Source organism: Montipora capricornis, chromosome 10 (genome assembly GCF_036669925.1).
Source record: "Montipora capricornis isolate CH-2021 chromosome 10, ASM3666992v2, whole genome shotgun sequence".
Classification (NCBI taxonomy): Eukaryota; Metazoa; Cnidaria; class Anthozoa; order Scleractinia; family Acroporidae; genus Montipora; species Montipora capricornis.
This window is the reverse complement of record NC_090892.1, coordinates 24,089,271-24,106,770: the sequence shown is the minus strand read 5'-3', so window position 1 is coordinate 24,106,770 and position 17,500 is coordinate 24,089,271. Positions and strand designations below refer to the sequence as shown.

General features: G+C 38.7%; 3 protein-coding genes across 3 annotated transcripts; 2 read left to right on the top strand and 1 right to left on the bottom strand.

Moving 5' to 3' along the window:
* Positions 1–758: 758 nt before the first annotated feature.
* Positions 759–10,388, top strand: LOC138019989 (uncharacterized). The gene is made up of 2 exons (XM_068866976.1): positions 759–937; positions 7,067–10,388. Exons 1-2 carry the CDS (start codon positions 773–775, stop codon positions 8,453–8,455), a joined length of 1,554 nt encoding a protein of 517 aa, XP_068723077.1. The 5' UTR covers positions 759–772; the 3' UTR covers positions 8,456–10,388.
* A 667-nt stretch (positions 10,389–11,055) lies between these two features.
* LOC138022084 (uncharacterized) lies at positions 11,056–12,569 on the top strand. Its single transcript, XM_068869103.1, has 2 exons — positions 11,056–11,579; positions 11,876–12,569. The coding sequence occupies exons 1-2, from the start codon at positions 11,081–11,083 to the stop codon at positions 12,127–12,129; spliced, it is 753 nt and encodes a 250-aa protein (XP_068725204.1). The 5' UTR covers positions 11,056–11,080; the 3' UTR covers positions 12,130–12,569.
* A 2,561-nt stretch (positions 12,570–15,130) lies between these two features.
* Positions 15,131–16,099, bottom strand: LOC138020465 (uncharacterized). Its single transcript, XM_068867447.1, has one exon. The coding sequence runs from the start codon at positions 16,097–16,099 to the stop codon at positions 15,131–15,133; it is 969 nt and encodes a 322-aa protein (XP_068723548.1).
* Positions 16,100–17,500: the final 1,401 nt, after the last annotated feature.

The window sequence follows — 17,500 nt, the reverse complement described above, 5'->3', positions numbered from 1 at the left end:
TGTAGATAAAAATAGAAGTTAAAATGTGGCCAACGGACGGACAACCGTTCTGGAGCTAAAAACTAAAAATTTATTAAAAATCGTTTCTGTCTTCAGACCTTCATCAGTTTTCTGTACAGCACTGGAACAAAAGTAATTATACTCTTATATAGGCCTGACTTGTTTACAACAAATTCTTAAAAATGTATAGAAAAAACTAACAAGAGCATTACGTAACTAAAAAATAACGATAAAGAACAAATGATAATAATGTAGTGCTAATTAACAGGTATGAAAAAAATCCAATGATCACGAACTAACAAGATTTCACGCAATTGTAACACTTATCGTAAAAAAACGCCCAGCAACGTAATATTAGTCATCAAGAGAATTAAAATGAATTCTATTCTTTGAATGGAATTCCTGCCTTTTGTTAAGACCATAAGGTGATAGCGTGAATTGTTGGGCACTCCAATAAGCTTCCATTGTAATAAGTAGTTTATCAACTTTCGTGCAATCATGGCTAATTTGATCACTGCATTGAAAAGAAAAATCTTGAAGCGTTCCCATCATACACTACTAATTAATACTTGTCAGAAATCACTGTGAATCGCCTTCCGAAGGGAATAGGTTGGTGATCCAAAGGTAAATGAGCCAGTTAGTTGTTGTTATTTCCCCGCTCAAACTTACACAATCATTATATATATAAATATATGTATTGTCTTTTCAGTGCACTGTGAGGCCACTTTTTGGCGTCGAGACAATCAAAGGAGCCATGATAACGTGCTGCCTAATGAAGATTGGGGAGATTATATTACCGTTGTTGCGGACAGTTTTGGGTTCATACTTCCGCGACAGGACCTTGGTCACGCACAAACAAGAGTTGTTAGTTATTGGAGCAGTCATTGGTACTTTCCTGTTTCTATACATTGCTTACTGGACGATACGTCGGGCATTGGTATGTCGTCCTTCGTATACTACTACTGTTGCTGCTGCTCCTGCTTAGTGCTGCTAATGCTGCTATTGCTGCTTAGTGATGTAACTGCTGTTACAGCTGCTCATTGCCGCTACTACTGCTACTGCTGTTTCTACTGCTGCTTCTACTATGATATGCTACAATATACTATAATACTACTATAGTCAACTCTCTTTTAAGCGACCACCCATAGTGCACGACAAAGTGGCCGATTACGTCAGGTATTCGCATACGGCGTGTTTACATCAAGGTATGTTACCTTAAGGTATGTTACCTTATAAGCTAAAACTGGACTCACCATAGTTACTATTTCAAGCGATCTCTCCTGGAACCACCACATTGAAGAGGTCATTAAAAAAGCCAAAACACCTTGTAACGAACTGAGCCTCTTTATACCACTTCTGTGCGATCTATGCTTGACTACGCCGTTCCTGTATTTTGTGACTCTTTACCCAAGTACCTAACAATTGAATTGGAACGTATTCAGAAAAGGGCGCTAAGAACCTAAGAACAATAGCCGATTTTTTATAAGGAGGCCAAGGACTTTTTCGATACCTAACTATATAACTAACAGAACCAAAAACACCTTTTCATAGCCTCTTCTATTAATTATGATAAGTTTTAAGTCTTACGATAAGTCTTTTTAGACTTTGTTAGACTAATTTCCTTAATTAGCTCTCTTAGCATTGTAAATTGTTCACTTAATTTGTTTATGAATTTATATATTGTAAATTATTTAAATACGCATTTCGACCTTTGGTTGCGAAGTATTTTATAATAAATTATCTATCTGAATATTTATCTATCTATCTATCCATGAACGTAAACTGGGTTGCCTGTGGTACGTGTAACACAAAAACAGAAGGCACTGACTTGGGTGGTATTGAACTGCAGCGTTCCAGCAATTCTTTTTTAAAGTGGGGGAAGGGGGTACCATTTGAGAGGTCACTCAGATATCATGCCAGCGATGGCTCTTTGACTCACAGGCTCACAAGTTGAATTATTTTGTAATGCCGTGTCCCATATTGAGGTATTTTACTTTTTAAAGCTTTGGTCATAAATTCAGTTCAAAGATAACAAAATGCTCTCTTGAGTGAGACTTGCTCTTCACACATTACCTTCTAATAGTTAAGTCTCTTGAGTGAAACTTGCTCGTTTTTTCTTTAAAGGGGCTATGTCACTCAAAATGATCTAATCCATGATTTGAGGTGCAGGTATGGCGCAGTGCTGAGAGCACTCGCCTCCCACCAATGTGGCTCGGGTTCGATTCCCAGACTCGGCGTCATATGTAGGTTGAGGTTATTGGTTCTCTACTCTGCACCGCGAGGTTTATCTCCGGGTAGTCTGGTTTTCCCTTCTCCTGAACATTTGACTTGATTTGCGTTAATTCTTAACTTCAGTTTACAGTGTCCCCAGCGCTAGAACGACTAGACGCATAATAAGTTGCTTTCCTTTCCTTTTTTTCCCCCAAAATGCCCAAAAAATTGGAATAACCACTTAAAACTGTTAACAAACATAAATAACATACTGAAAAAGGAAAGAGAAGCATGGATGGACGTAAATGTACAAGATTAAAACGGATTACATTTGGGTAATCTTGAAAAAAGTCGGCGCTACGTTTTTTCTAAGGCCTCCAGGGTGCCACATTTTTTCCCCACCCGTTGTCGATGATGGAAGGGGTTTTCTCCAAATAGAAGTTGAAAATAGTCTTGCTGCTTGAAAAGAAAACTTCAAAAATTTGTTCCCGGGCGAAATTCCAGTCAATTCGCGCCGCAAAAAATCGGGAAATTCGGGTTGGTCCATTGACAATGTACCGATGTCAGATTTTTTTGACAAGTTAATTACTTCTTGTCAGATTATGACGCCACTCTGTCTTCGATTTTTCCTTGGGAAATTGCTTTTGCGGTTTCGATCATATATGGCTGACACATTGAACACAAACAAGAACAGAAACGTGCGGTCGAAAATCACCTATCGAGCAAGTACGTTATGGCTGTGCTACCAACTGGTTTCGGTAAGACCATTTATTATGAGATCTTTGTGATTTTAAAGGATACGAGTGACCCAAATTAAACGCCACCGAACGTGGTAATAGTTCCTTGTGGAATCATCACCGAAGACCAGGTTTGATCAAACGATTATCCATGGGTAGTTCCCTTCGAGAAGAAGGGGAATTTATTGAAGGAAATGGCTTTAAACAAGTATTGAGTCATCTTTCTGCAGAACAAGCTCTGTATTCTGACTTCACTGATTTAATGATAGACGATGAGTTGTCCGTTCTAAACAAGAATTTGTCCCGAAACATTACGTCGCCGAAACTTGCCAACACACTCCAACATTAATTCAGCTAAATACAGTAGTTTTTCTGTGGCTTCGTTTTCGAATAGTTGATTGAATTCGACATGCACATAGATACTCCTACGCCGTTTAGTGCTTATTTACATTAGCACTAGAATAGGCCGAACCATCTGTCATCACTTTCACTAATTAGATTAGCACATTTTGAACGCGTCGGTTACAGAAGATCGTGCAGTCCCTAAATCTTTCCACAATCACCATTCTCCCCTCGGCTTTGCGTGACCAAAGCAAGCGGTTCGACTAACTCAGAAGGGACTGCGAGCAGTCGTCTAATGTTGATCAATCCATTCAATCAGGAAACATTTATTTCAATAATGAGGCAAAAAATGGACAGCAAGCTTTCTCTCAAATAATTCTTGACTAGCAAGATTAAGTCAAATTTGAAATTGTTTTCTACCTGAATACTGTGCAGATTTGAGTACAAACAAATAAAATTATAAATAGGCAGAAAATTTTAAACAAAGACTACTCGAGGTGTTCGAATCAGTTTCTGGTGTCCAACTCGAAATAGTTACCACAGAACTTGCCAGTTTCAGTATTATACATATTAGTAAAATCCAACTAGTGGTCTTGTATTATCAATGCTGCGTTGTGATTGGTTGAGCTACTAGTAGGCTATTTGTTATAGCCCACTAGTAGCGAAAAGCGCCGGCTTTGAAAACCAAAACAACAATTAAAGTCTAGCTTTAACTAGCGAAAGATGTTTTGTCTCGATATTTTTTTGACCAACTAGTTGGATTTTACTAAAACAATTATTCCTCTCGCCCTCATGGCCTCTGAGTCAATAGCCCATTCGGCCTTCGGCCTCATGGGCTATTGACTCAGAGCCCATTCGGGCTCGATGAATAATTGTTAAATATCACAGTTAATAAAATATTAACGAGAACTCGACGAAAAGGTGAACCAGTGACTACATTTCTTGTGCGTGGCGATGTTTATTTCAAGCTTCTTATGCAAATGTTTGACAGAGAATATTAAATTATAAAAAATATTCCAGCAAAGCTTTATTTTTGGGCGTTCATTTGGACGAAAAATGTCACAAAAACCTTTTCCAGCATAAAATGTACTGAAACAAACAAAATATTTGCTATTAGAGGCAAAAACACCCTTCTTATTTTAATTGCGTGCGAGCAAAGAAGAAACTTCAGTCTCACAGTTCATATCAAACCCTTTTCGGAAGAACCTTGACCGTGAATAATGAAGCACAAAAGAGACAACAAGCTTTCTTTCAAACAATTCTTCACTGTTATATTTCCAGTTTTGTTTTTTACCTGAAGACTGTGCAGAGTTAAATACAAAATAAATGTAAATTGCCAGACAACTGAGATGCGACTTCAGTAAACACTGTGATGCATTCAAGGCGTTCAATTCCTTTTAAACCCATAGAGAATTTTCCATTTGGTTTCAGTGTTGTACATAACACTCACAGTTAGCCAAATAACATTAGAAACAAAGCTCACTTTGTGATATCCGAAGGCGAAAGATGCAATTATTGTCCCAGACCATTACTTGTCTCTTTGAAGATTGCAGATATTTATTTTTCACCGCCTGTCTTGTTTATTCAATTGACTTTCCATTATTGTGCTCCATAAGTGTATATTTTGCTTAATTATCCACTAAAACGCCATTCACGTTACAATGACTTTCGACGCCATTGCAGGCTAACCGGATAAAATTTACATATTTCTACTAGCCACTGAGACCGAGCAAATATACGCCCAGAAGACTCTACGCACAAAGACACTACTTGGCAGGGGAGGGATAGGGAAGATTTTTCCCGATAGGGAAAAGAAAAAAAAGAATAATAATAAGACGAAAACGCCTACATTCCACCCATTTTCCGACTGGGATTGCCATCCTAGCAATTCAGTAATTAGGCAAATAGACAACGTTTTTTCTGTCCGAAACTATTTTTTTTTTCTTTGTACACGCAACAAGCAAAGCACTGGCATATTCCACAGTCATCGAATAGCGCTTAAAAAATAACATTTTGCAACGTTTACGGTAACATTCTGCTTGTTTATGTGTACAGATCTTATTACAGCCATCGTTTTTTGTAAGTAAACTGTTATTTTCTGCCAGCTCTATTAAAAATGGAGTTTTGTGACATTCACGATCATACGTGATGGTCATGCCGGGTGGTAGCTTACCTGAAACATAAAACAAAAGAATATGCCGAATTCCTCGCCAAAAAAGTGGTCTCGGTCGCTTACGAAATTTACCTGGTCGCTTACGATAGAGTGTTTGAAACAGTATTTGACTAAGAAACGAAACACTTATTTACAAAGTGGTCGCTTACGGGAGGAGGTCGCTTACGAGAGGTGATCGCTATGAGAGAGTTGACTGTACTGCGCGTTTGCAGGTGTTTTTTTGGGTTGTGACCCAACGCGTTTCCGCCCACGGGAAAGAGACGATTGCGTGACGACCCAAACATAGTCTGGAAAGAAGACTTCATAAGTGTTAATTGTAATTAGTTTTGCTCCAATTAGTTTTATCCTGTCCTATAAGCTATACTGTAGTCTTATTTAGGCTTATTGGCTAGGAAGTCCATTGAAGTTAAACCTCCCTACCCCCGTTTCTTTTGTCAGTCTTTGGTTCCTAGTTATACACATGCGTAGAGGGGTGAACTGGTTTCTGCCAAAGAAAACAACATCAGGACCCTAACCAGGGCCTGGTCCGATCGTGTTTGTGAATTTAACTTCAGAATTCAATGGAGTGTCCTTTAGGCTACGACCATTTCTAGGCCTGGGGTGAAATACACGGCAGCGGTGCTTGGGTACGGTGCTTACGCAAAGGAAAGAAAACGATTGCCAAGGATGACATGTCTCGTCGGCGCATTTTGGAATTGAGTGAAACCTCAAATGTTTACGGTTCAAGACCGAAAGCTCTGGGAAACTGGAAGTGCAAATTCCAAATTTCCTCGACTTTCCATATTTTTGATCCGAAATTGGAAAAACTTTGTCAGCGACATAAAGCCTCTAAGAAAACAAATGTTAGTCTATTGTTTGGAATTTTTTTCTTTTTTCATTAAAAAAACAGTTATAAGGCGTTTTCATTGTCACGGCGATTAACTGACTGAATTCTCCCTTGAGCTAAACTGAGAACAACAAGTTGGGAGAAAAGTTAATGTTTTATAGAAGTACATATACGTTTTGATGCTTGTTTCAGGACTTAAGTGCTGCGTTTCGGGATATCCAGCCAAGAGAAACAAACCGATTTTGCCATTGTTAACAGCACAGATTTCAAATACTGCCAGTTTTTGGCGCTCTCGGGTTTTAACGCTGGCGTAGGAATTCAAGAAATGATGTCATTTCGATTCGGCTCCGTATCCCGGCACCGCTATAAGGACAAAGAGACTAATATGTTGACTTGCTCCCTGTCTCAAGCGATACAAGCGCGCGTAGAATGGTAGATTTTTCCTACCAAAGGCTAATATATGTTAGTTTTGTAAAGAAGTATGAGATATTACAAATACAAATCTTTATTAAGCTCCTTAAGTAATTTATTATTTTTTTTATTATCTTTTTAAAAAAAACATTTTACAATAAAGTTAGAAGGAAACAAAAAATACATTGCATCAGCTCTTATTAAAAAATTAATACTGTACTGAAGTCAGCATAGGTACTAACTATAAACTGAGAAACCAGATTGACAATTATAACAATGCTGTGGTTTTGAATCTTCTAAATGAAATCGACTTTCGTTTCCTTTTGTTTTATTTTCGTAAAAGCTGAATATAATTTTGTTCTGTAGATTGCCTGTTTTCCTGTCGCGTATGGCCACAGAAGGTTTTGGTTTAGTGGTAGAAGCTCCAAACCTCTCCGCGAAATTCTCTTGTCCGTCGACAGCGAAATTCCAACAGAAGAAAAACTTCAGGAATTCAAAGAGAAAGCTCTTCTATATCTAAACGACGTCAAAATTGCACTTGAAGAGGCCATGTCAACGACAACTTTTCAGTTCATATTCTCAGGAAGCGCAGTCGACAGATTTGGAATCCCGGTCATGATGTCGGTTAAAAAAAAATCGATAAACGTGAGTGCCTTATATACTGATCTAGACGTCATGTTTTGCTCTTTGAAAGATAAAGCATCCTTCGCTGACCAAGAGAACATTCTCATTGCGCCTTTTTTTACCGAGAGTGAAGTATTTACTGGATACGCCTATCTCAAATCACTCACTCCAGCCCACCAAGGAATGTGTGTTAGTTCACAGGTAATTATAGAACAAGCTCTAGGGGCTGTTTTAAATACGCGTTTAATCAACCTTCCCAGCTACAGATTATGTGGAATTGACCTGCCATCACAAATTGAAGCTGACTCCAAAGGACCAGCGATGAAGCTCCACATTCCAGGGGTCTTGGAAGCTGACATCACACTATGTGTCCAGTGTCGTGAGTGGCCAATCATGAGTGACTGGGCTTCGCGACCGAGATACTGGCCTAGTGTAGTTGAAGCTCAAAGGATAATGTCACTTGGATGTCACCTGGTGGCCAAACCAGCACCAAGTGATAAGGAGAAAACAAGCTGGAGATTCTCCTTTTCCTTGGGAGAAGTTGAGCTGTCTAAACTTGTTCCAGACACTGCAAGGAAATGTTTCTTGGCCCTGAAAATCATATTAAAAGATCACTTTCAACCTGTGGTGCCTGAAATAACCTCCTACCACATGAAAACTATATTCTATACTACTCTAGAGAAAGTGCCAGTGGGCTTTTGGATAGAGAGCAACATAGAAGAATGTTTCCTTACGTTGCTAGCAGAGGTTCTTGACGCACTGTTGTCCGTGAATTGTCCCCATCACTGGTTCAGTTCCATAAACCTGTTTGACATGGAGGCCAAAAATTTACAACGCCTGGCCAAGAAAGTACAAAGGATTATGCAGGATCCTGCTCCATTTATTTTAGACGATTGCTGGATTTCTTTAGCATCGTTTTTTCCACGTGTGCCTTACTACCACTTCACCTGCCGAAACAGTGAGCAATTTCGTGCCGAGTATGACGAGTTTACCCAATCTGCCGACGGACGCGTGATCGTAGATCCAGGTGACCACAGCTACCAATTACCATGTTCCCGTGTCCAATGTCCAAGCCTCTGCTCGACCCCAGATCATGTTCAAGTGGAATTCACAGCTAAGAAACGACTTTAGAATCTGAACAACTTGTTGTCTCAGTTCCTCCAATTCAAAATGTTGCACAGGTGAAAGAGACGCTCTGCCATTAGTAGTTATTCGTCTTCCTGTACAGGATGGTAAGCTTGTTTTTAACTAGTTCAGCTAGACAACATACTAATATAAGATTTTTATATTTTAACCTCTCTATTTTATATTTTTGCACTCTCACTAATCCCTTCGCGTGATAAGTAAATCTTTCAAGTGTTCTTTTTTTTATTATTTTTTTTAATTTTCTGTACCCCTGGATGTCATGAAGATGTTGATATAGAGTTCAGTACTTCTATGTCTTTTTCGAAGTATGTTTTAAGATATTTTGAAGATTTAAGGGTAACAGGAAATTAAGTCAAGAAATTCACAAGAGTAATGTTAAGTAATGGTCCGGCTAAAAAGCAGGCAGAAAAACAATAGCCCGCGGCAATAGCGTCGGTTAGTTAAAATGTGCCAACATTTTTAATCAAATTAAGTTCGGCTGTTCCCATTGGTGTAAGCAGCTAAAAGCGCGAAATTTGAATTTCAATGAAAAATGTAATCGACTTGCCGTCTAAAAAATTAGATTCTGTTTCGTAGAACAAATCATTATGCCTTCAAAAACTATGTTTGTAAATATCGTCAAGATTCTATGCGCCATTTGATTGGCGCATAGAACAATGCCCAAATTTGGCCGAGAGACAGAGATCAAGGGCATGGGGAAGAAGAAATCAAAAAAAGGCTTTTTTTTCATTTTTTTCTCATCTTTTTTCGACATTTTCCGATATTAGCCAATCAGATGCCTCGATTGGAGTGAAATTAAAAATTAATATTTCGCAGCTTCTAAGTACTTTTGCCGCTGGGCTGCCTGCTTCTTAGCCGGACCATTACTTAAAAGAATTACCGTCTGAATATGTCGCACAGTAGGACAAAGCCATCTTGTCATCACGGAGCCTCATTAGCAAACTTTCTCACGGGAGAATTGTACTAGACAGAGACGAATCTCTGTATGTGATAGTTCCCTGTCAAGTTAATTAGTTAGCTTTTCCTTTTTATGGCAAACACCATAGGTTAGCTTATGGTCAACTCCCAAAAGTGTTTCCACTGCACGATCACGTTAAAGAAACAAGAATACGAGAGGTTTCTAATTAATTAATGTATTCGTGTGAATTTTTGTGATTATTTAAGTAATTTTAGTGCGTTAGCTTTAGTTTAGCTTTCTTAGCATAAGTTGGTGAGCATACCAAGGTTACCATAAGTAATCAATGAACTTTGTAATTAGCTGTTATCGGAAGCTTTAGTATGAGCTTTTGTTGTATTCATGTTGCTATGAAAATTAGGATCACGCTCAGTTAGGATTAGACTCAAGTTGCCCGGCCACAGCTGTGATGTCCACCATTATCTACAGTTAGTTTTGAAAGTACTGCTGCTTTAATTATTCCTAAACATGCGGTTTAAAGTCGTTGCTTGCTTAGTTTCTTCTTAGATCTCGAGGCGCGACTTTTAGTATCATAGATGCTGCCTTCAACAAGTATTCCTCGTTTAAATGACCAATCACCCCTCATCGTGTTGATATAGTGCGTGCGTACTTAATCAACTGTTTAGATTTGAGATAGTGGGTTAGTTGTTTCCCGGTCATGGCAGAGCTAAGTCATCCAGATTAAATTATGGTGATCCGAAGGAGTCGTAGTTGTGTGAGCTATCTTCCCCTCTAAAGAGACAACTCAGTCTCAGTTCTGCAACATCATTGTTCTGAAATTTGTTTTCATTGCAGATTTTGCATTAGAACTGTGGTCATTTCTCTTGCCTTTAAAATCAATTATCCTGTGAATACCTCTCGTAAAGTAATATAAAGTTGAGTCTCGACGACACAGACAAGAAATCCTGGAACATCCAGTGTTTCTCTTTACACATTTTTGTCTTTTTAGGGTATGAGAGTCTTCCTTAGGCCTTGAATTCGTTAAAGTGCCCTTGTGATAAAAAAAACCGCTTCCTTTTTTCCTTCAGATTTTGAAAGTGTATTTGCTTAACACCTGACTGGCAAAATTTTGAGCTTTGATTTTTATCCAAAGGCCGTTTACTTTGAGTGTAAGTTGTGGATTTCACGGTCCGCCATTACTCACGTTCAAAACGGACTGATTGGACCTCAGACGGTTGGATCCAGGGAAAAGTGACGTCAGAGGCTCACTAGCTTAAAATTTCAGCGTGTGAACGCAGCTTATTATATATGCAAAGCGTGAGTTTAAAAGACTGAAAGCCCAAAATCCCCGTGCTGCATATTAATTCTGCGGCGTACACACGTATTGCATTCTTAAACTAGTGAGCCTTTGACGTCATTTTATCCTCGATCCAGCTCTCTCAAGAACATAATGTTAGTAATGACGGACCATTAAATAGGAAAATTACAGTTAAAATAAAGAGCTGTCTTTTTGAAATCAAGGCTTAAAACGTGTGTCACTTATACCCCGTTCACACCAAAGCTTAAACATGTTTAAAACTTGTTTTGTTAAACAGAGTTAATAAGACTGGCCGTTCACACTGTGGGCGTGTTTAACAAAACACGTCTAAAACCGTGTTTAACAAAACTACCTCTCGAGGTAGTTTAACAATCGTGTTTAATAAAATACATTCAAAATGGCGGCAGAAACCAAAACTCGCGGAAGAATCTGGGAGCACAAAGAAACCCTCCTGTTACTTGAAAAGTGGGGAGACGAGAATATCCAGCTCCAGCTAAAATCATGCACAAGAAAAAAGCCAATATGGCTAGAAATTGCGGCATATCTTCGAGCTGCAGGCTATGAAGACAGAGACGACGGCAGCTGCAAGACACGAATTCACACTCTGATAAGCGCCTATAGAAACTACAAAGACGAATGCAGCAAGACGGGAAATGCCACACCAAAGAAGAAGCCGGCTTTCTTCGACGAAGTGGACGAGTTTTTGTCGGACAAGCCATGTACCAAACCAAAGGTAATTATACAGTCCGCAACAATTTCCATAGATGGGGTCGATGATGAAGAAATAACAAGCGCAGAAAACGTTGAGCCAAACGTAAACAACCCTGGCAGCAGCAAAGAAAAGTCAGAAAACCTTCACAAACCTCTGAATTATTTGACAGCGGTGACAGGTAAGAGTTATAAAATGCTCTCCGATTGGAGGGCCAGACAATAGAATTGTGTCCAAAAGCAACATCGAGACGGACGTCTGTGAAAGTTTTGTTCAATCAGCATGTTTGAATACCGTATTTGAGAGTTTTTGATATGCGTACTGTACAAGCAGATACAAGACAGGTGTATCCGTATTACAGTGTAATATTGAGATAACTATACCATAAATCAAACATTTTTTATTTCTCACTTGGCTATAACGTTTATGCAACCCATTGAAGTTTTGGCGGTCGCCATGGTGTTCCTTCAGGTGCGACGGAAGCCGATGAAACAGAGAAGCCGGTACCCCGTCAGTCGGCCGTATTGAAGGCAAATAAAAAGAGGAAAACCGCTTCTGATGTATTTGCAAAGTTTGATAAAGTGTTTGAGTCCTTTGTGGAGTATCAGCAAGCGGCTGACAAGAGCTTCCTCGAAGCTGAAGCGGCAAGAGAAAGGCGAGAGGAGGAAAGAGCGGAGAAGCGAAAGAAGGAGGATCAAGAATTTCTCCTGAAACTGGCGCAGGTTCTTCACAAGTAGAACCAAGTACCTGCGTAAGTTTCTTGCCATTTTGTGCGAGCTGTTAAAAGAAATTAGACTAGCTTATGAGCGATTTTGAAACTTTCATTCCTTGAAATTATATTTCTTATGTTGAATTTTACGGCATCCGAATTGTATCGTTAATTAATTCGCTGTTATTTATTGCTCAAAATGTTTCGGCTCATTTTAACCGCCGTTTTCAATACTGTTCAAATATTGAGCTTGGGTCTCCTATGCCTGTTTTTTATGTTGGACAGATATTTTAGTATCGAGTCTGTGTACATGTTCATTTGTAGTGTATCTCCTCTGTTGAGGAATGATGCATATGGCTTTTCACTGTTACTGGTACATACCATAGTTAATAGATGTAGGCTGGTTATGAAACTCGACAAGTTTCTTTGTTTCATGTTTTTGTTCGCTTTTTTGGCCTTGACCCTGCACAAAACCCGACAAAAACAGGCTTTTTTCGGCAGGATAACCAATCAAAAGCTTGGACTAATTTATTCGAAATTAACTTGTGAACCAAAAGCAAAAGATTGTGCAGGGTCACGGTCGGTTCAACATCTAAATGCGACTTTATTGTTCCTGCTTTTGAAATTCCCAGGGTTTCATAACCAGTCCCTACATTAACTATGTACATATATACCCATAAATAAATGCATTAAAATGCACTGGTCAGACATGGGCTCCCCCAAGAAATGCACTATTATTTATGTGTTTACTATTGGAGAATTTCCTACAATTTATGTTTACCCACCAAGAATTCCAGAGATTTTCACTAGACCTTCCACATTTTTTTCTAAATCTTATTCCTAGGGAATTCCAATATTCCTCAACTAATAAATAGTTGCTTAGGGCAACAATGTGCATGTGCAATAATCAGATTCATCAAGAGTCCACCCCAAAACAGACTGACAATAATGTATTAACAGCAATGCCTATAAACTGTATATCATAAGAAATCACATGGACTAGCTTGAGTACAAAAATATGAGTGAAGTTCTCAAAATTGCACTATCTGCTTGAGTGGGACACATCAATTTCTCATACTATGGAAACCGCAAAATATGGCATTCTTGTTACTCCCGAAAAATACACTTGATTTGTAATATTATTAATCGTACGGCTCTTGCCCCAGTCAGAAGTGTTGAATGTACTGTAAGAAATACAGCATCCTCTTACTGCTCTCAGCTGCCTGCAGGCTCAGAGAAAGTTTCAAAGGCAATCTGAAATTAAATTTTAGAAGAGAGTCTTTTTTTTTAAGTTCTGTTCTTCTGTTAATTAATTCCAAGTTGCTAAAAGGGCAGTGTCACATCATGGAATTGAATATTTGGACCAAAACAGAGCTACAGCATCTTTGTAAAATAATTCCATCTACATGTGACTGCACTGCCCCAGCTATGATATAACATTGTGGCAATTGAGGCAATTGTGGCAATTGAGTTCTTTTTTGTGATTTTCAATGTCTTGCTTTTTCACATGAACAAATTCAGCCAGTTTGAATTTTTTTTCAAAATTTACTGCAGAAAACAAAAATTTGCAGGCCTTGATACAATTTCTATCTGATATTTCATGTATAGTATCTTTCCATAAGAATGCAGGAATGTAGTGTTTCCTTTTTATACCTGTCTTAAGTATTTGATTTCATCTCAATGCAGTTAATAGTAGATTTTTTCATGCCACACTGTAATTTCAAAATCAGAATAGTGTGCTCTTTTCCTGTATATTGTTAATTCATTTAAGAATTCTTTATTATTATAAAACAAATGCAACAAAACAGCTACAGCAGCTTAAACTGTCTATAAGTTCTATGTATGATTTTAAAATAAGTAAAAATTAATATTGCAATACATTGAAATAATTGAGTCATGTGTGTTATCTGTGAGCTGATCAATTGAATGATTGTACATAAAACTGATAATACTTTTGTTAAGTTGTTGAGGAAAACGAAACAATGACTGCTGCCATTTGATTTCCCTCACACAAATGGACTGCAGTGCAGAGCAAAAATTAATGCTCTGTACAGGGTAATGACTTTGCAAGATGTTTTATAGCCACAAGAAGCATTTACAAGGCCCACCAAATATCCAGACTATTACAGAAGGTGAGTACCTGAGGGGGAGTCCTATTTGAAAGGGGCAGAGATGCCCTTCTGAAATTTTGAAAAGAATCCCTAAATGAGATAAATCTGGGTGTGGCTCAAGCTTTCCTTGACCCCAAAAGATGCCAAGAAAACTAAGGAGTGAACATTTAGTTGTATATTTCTTCATGTGCAGCCCTAAACGAGACCATTATAGCTAACACTATAGACGTTTTGCCTGGAACACCCTAAGCAAAATCAAAAATCAGAAATTTACACCCTTAAGCAAGACGAAAAGCATCCCTGCCCCTTTTCATATATTCCAATTCTCTTGGCCAAGATAACCCAAAATCTAAATAGCACTGCAAGAATGAAAAGATCTATATCAGAGGTTTTTGAAGCCGTTCAATAAATTCCCAGTTCGTCTTTACTATGTGAATTCAAAAACCATGAACACTCAAATTATCTCTGGAATGTTAATGTGTTACAAGGAAAAAGCCATACATCAGATCTCAATGCATAGATGAAAACTGCCAGCTGTAATGGTAATTAACTGTGTAGTTTGCATATTTTTGTGGTTTTATCTCGCATGTGATTGGTAAATTCACAATTAAAATGTTAATGTCAAAAATTATTGAGCAGTTCATGGTTTTTGGATTCGCATAGTACATGTAATAGCTAAAATCGTTCTTTAATTAAACTTGCATGACCATAGAATTTCCAGCTACAACAATTTTATACGCAAAATTTAAAACTGGTCTGCACAGTAGTTTGTGTTAGTCAATACAGTTGTTGTTTTGTTTTGTTTTTTTGTCTCTCGGGCAGACATTCTTTTGGCTCACAATCCCTTATTGGGCAGGTCAGGAGAGATTGCCTCATAAGCCAAAAGAATGTCTGCATGGGAGGCTATTCGCTCGGTAATTACAATAATGATGTCTTGATGGCTTCTCTGATGGCTACAGCATTCCTGTTTTGTCCTTGGTTTGGGTCGACTGGGAAAACACCAAGATGGAGCTGTACACCTTGCAGCCACTCCTCATTAAAGTCCTCACCCATGACTTCACAGAAGTTGTGCAACACGCAACAAGCAGCAATGACAAGACAAACAGTCTCAACATTAAGGTCCAGCCTCTTTGCAATGCTTCTGAACCTACCCTTTAGTCTTCCATAGGCATTCTCAACCACCACTCTTGTCATGCTGAGGATCTTGTTGAAATTCACTTGTTCTCGCGTTAAGTTTCCATTTTCATTATACGGCTTCATCAGCCAGTCACTGAGCGCATATGCAGAGTCTCCAACTATCAAGGGCGGAACTCTCACACCTGATATGACTCGAGATAATTGAAGCGGTAGGAAAGTCCTCGCACAGCAGTGGCAAAACAGCGGTGAATTTTTAAATACGCGCGCGTCGTGAACTTTCGCCGGCCATCCAACAAAAATGTCAACAAAACGATAGTTGCTGTCAACCAATCCCTGCAGTGTTACTGCGTGGAATCCTTTTCGATTCACGTAATCTTCCGGACTTTGGAGAGGTGCAATGATAGGCACATGGCAACCGTCAAGAGCGGCCACTACTTGGGGAAACCCCGCACGATCTCTAAAACTATCGATCTGATCTTGTACTTCTTGCTGATTTTGTGGAAAGAAAATATACCGAGGAAGAAGAATACCTGCAAGTACCTCACATACCTGTTTCACGATGGTACACACGGTGGATTTTCCAACGCCAAACAAGTTTCCAATTGTTCTGTAGCGAGCGGAGTCGGCAAGCCAATACAAAGTGATTGCAACGCGATGGCGAACTGCAATGGCTTTACGAAAGTTCGTGTTCTGTTTCGCGATATGGGGTGATAGTTCAGCGCACAGATATTCAAACGAATCCTTCGACATCCTGAAGTTCTCTACCCAATCATTATCGCTCCAGCCTTGGCAGGTCTCCTCCCAAAAGGACTGAGACCTGCTTTTACTCCAAACTCGACGTAAACTTGGGGCGCATTGAAATAGTTGCCGCGCCAACAACAAAAAAAATACAGATGAGACAAGACATCTGCGGCGGAGATATCGGTAGAGTAATCTCCTGGCAAGCTTTGCACAACTTTCCGCGATTTTTCGGCTTTCTTCTCTCCGTGTTTTCCAAAACAAAAGCGCAATATTTAGCGCATCCGCCATTTTGTTTACATTGTTGTTCAATTTTACGTCAATTACAATTACACGAACGCGAGGTTGAGCATGAACATGAGGCTGCGTTGTTGTCAGCTCTCGTAGTTCGGTGTGAACGAGTTGATCAGTTAACCATGTTCAATTAAACATGGTTTCGTTAAACTTTGTTTAATTAAACATGTTTTTTGGTGTGAACAGGGTATTAGTGTTTTGTTAACATAGTTTTGAAATCCAAAGAAAAATATCAATTAATTTTTTGGTCACAGGGGCACTTTAAGACAGGACTGTAACGACTGAAATAAGCTTCGCCTGGTTTTCCATTTGAGTTTTTCTCGCCGTGGAATCTGTAATAGTATTTTCTGTTTGTATAAGTGCGTTTGGTGCTATCAGTTCAACAATTTTAGCTTAGTAGTTTTATTTTATGAGAAGTGCAAGATTTCAGAGGTTTTTGACTTTGTTGCCTGATCGCCCAGGCGGGAGACGTCTGTGCTAAACTATATTGGCCAATTGATTCATGATATAACGGAGTATTTTTATTTATTCTTGTTTTTATTACATCCATTTAGAAATCACTGGTGATCCTTGCAATCTGATTAGCTCTCAGTAGTGAGATTTATTCATGAATCGAAATATTTTTTTGCTCTGAATCGCATCTTTTCCCAGCCAATGAGAAAGGAACAGTAAAAAACCAACCAATCAGATTTCAAGGCTTGTTTAAAGTAACCAATCAAATTTTAGGGAAATGTAAGACAAAGAAAACCATTGTGTTGCAACTTTATTTCCTAACTGGGTCAATATATTGGTACTGACTAACCAGTCAAATTGCAGGAAAACAAGAGACGGAGAAAGCCATTAAGTGGTGAATTTTGAAACTTTTGTTCCCAAAACTTTGCTTTTTCAAAAAAACAAAAAAATGGATGATCTTTATTACTTATTGTTAGTTACAGTTAAAAGGATGTAATAAAGTGGTAGTTGAACTTCCTGCCGAGCAATTTTTGTCTGAACTCATACTAGTGATTTCAAATCGAACTCGTGCTGTGCACTCGTTCGATTTTGAAATCACGCGTATGATATCAGCCCAAATTGCACTTCACTCAGTTAATTTACCATTATAAATGGACGTCTATTTGT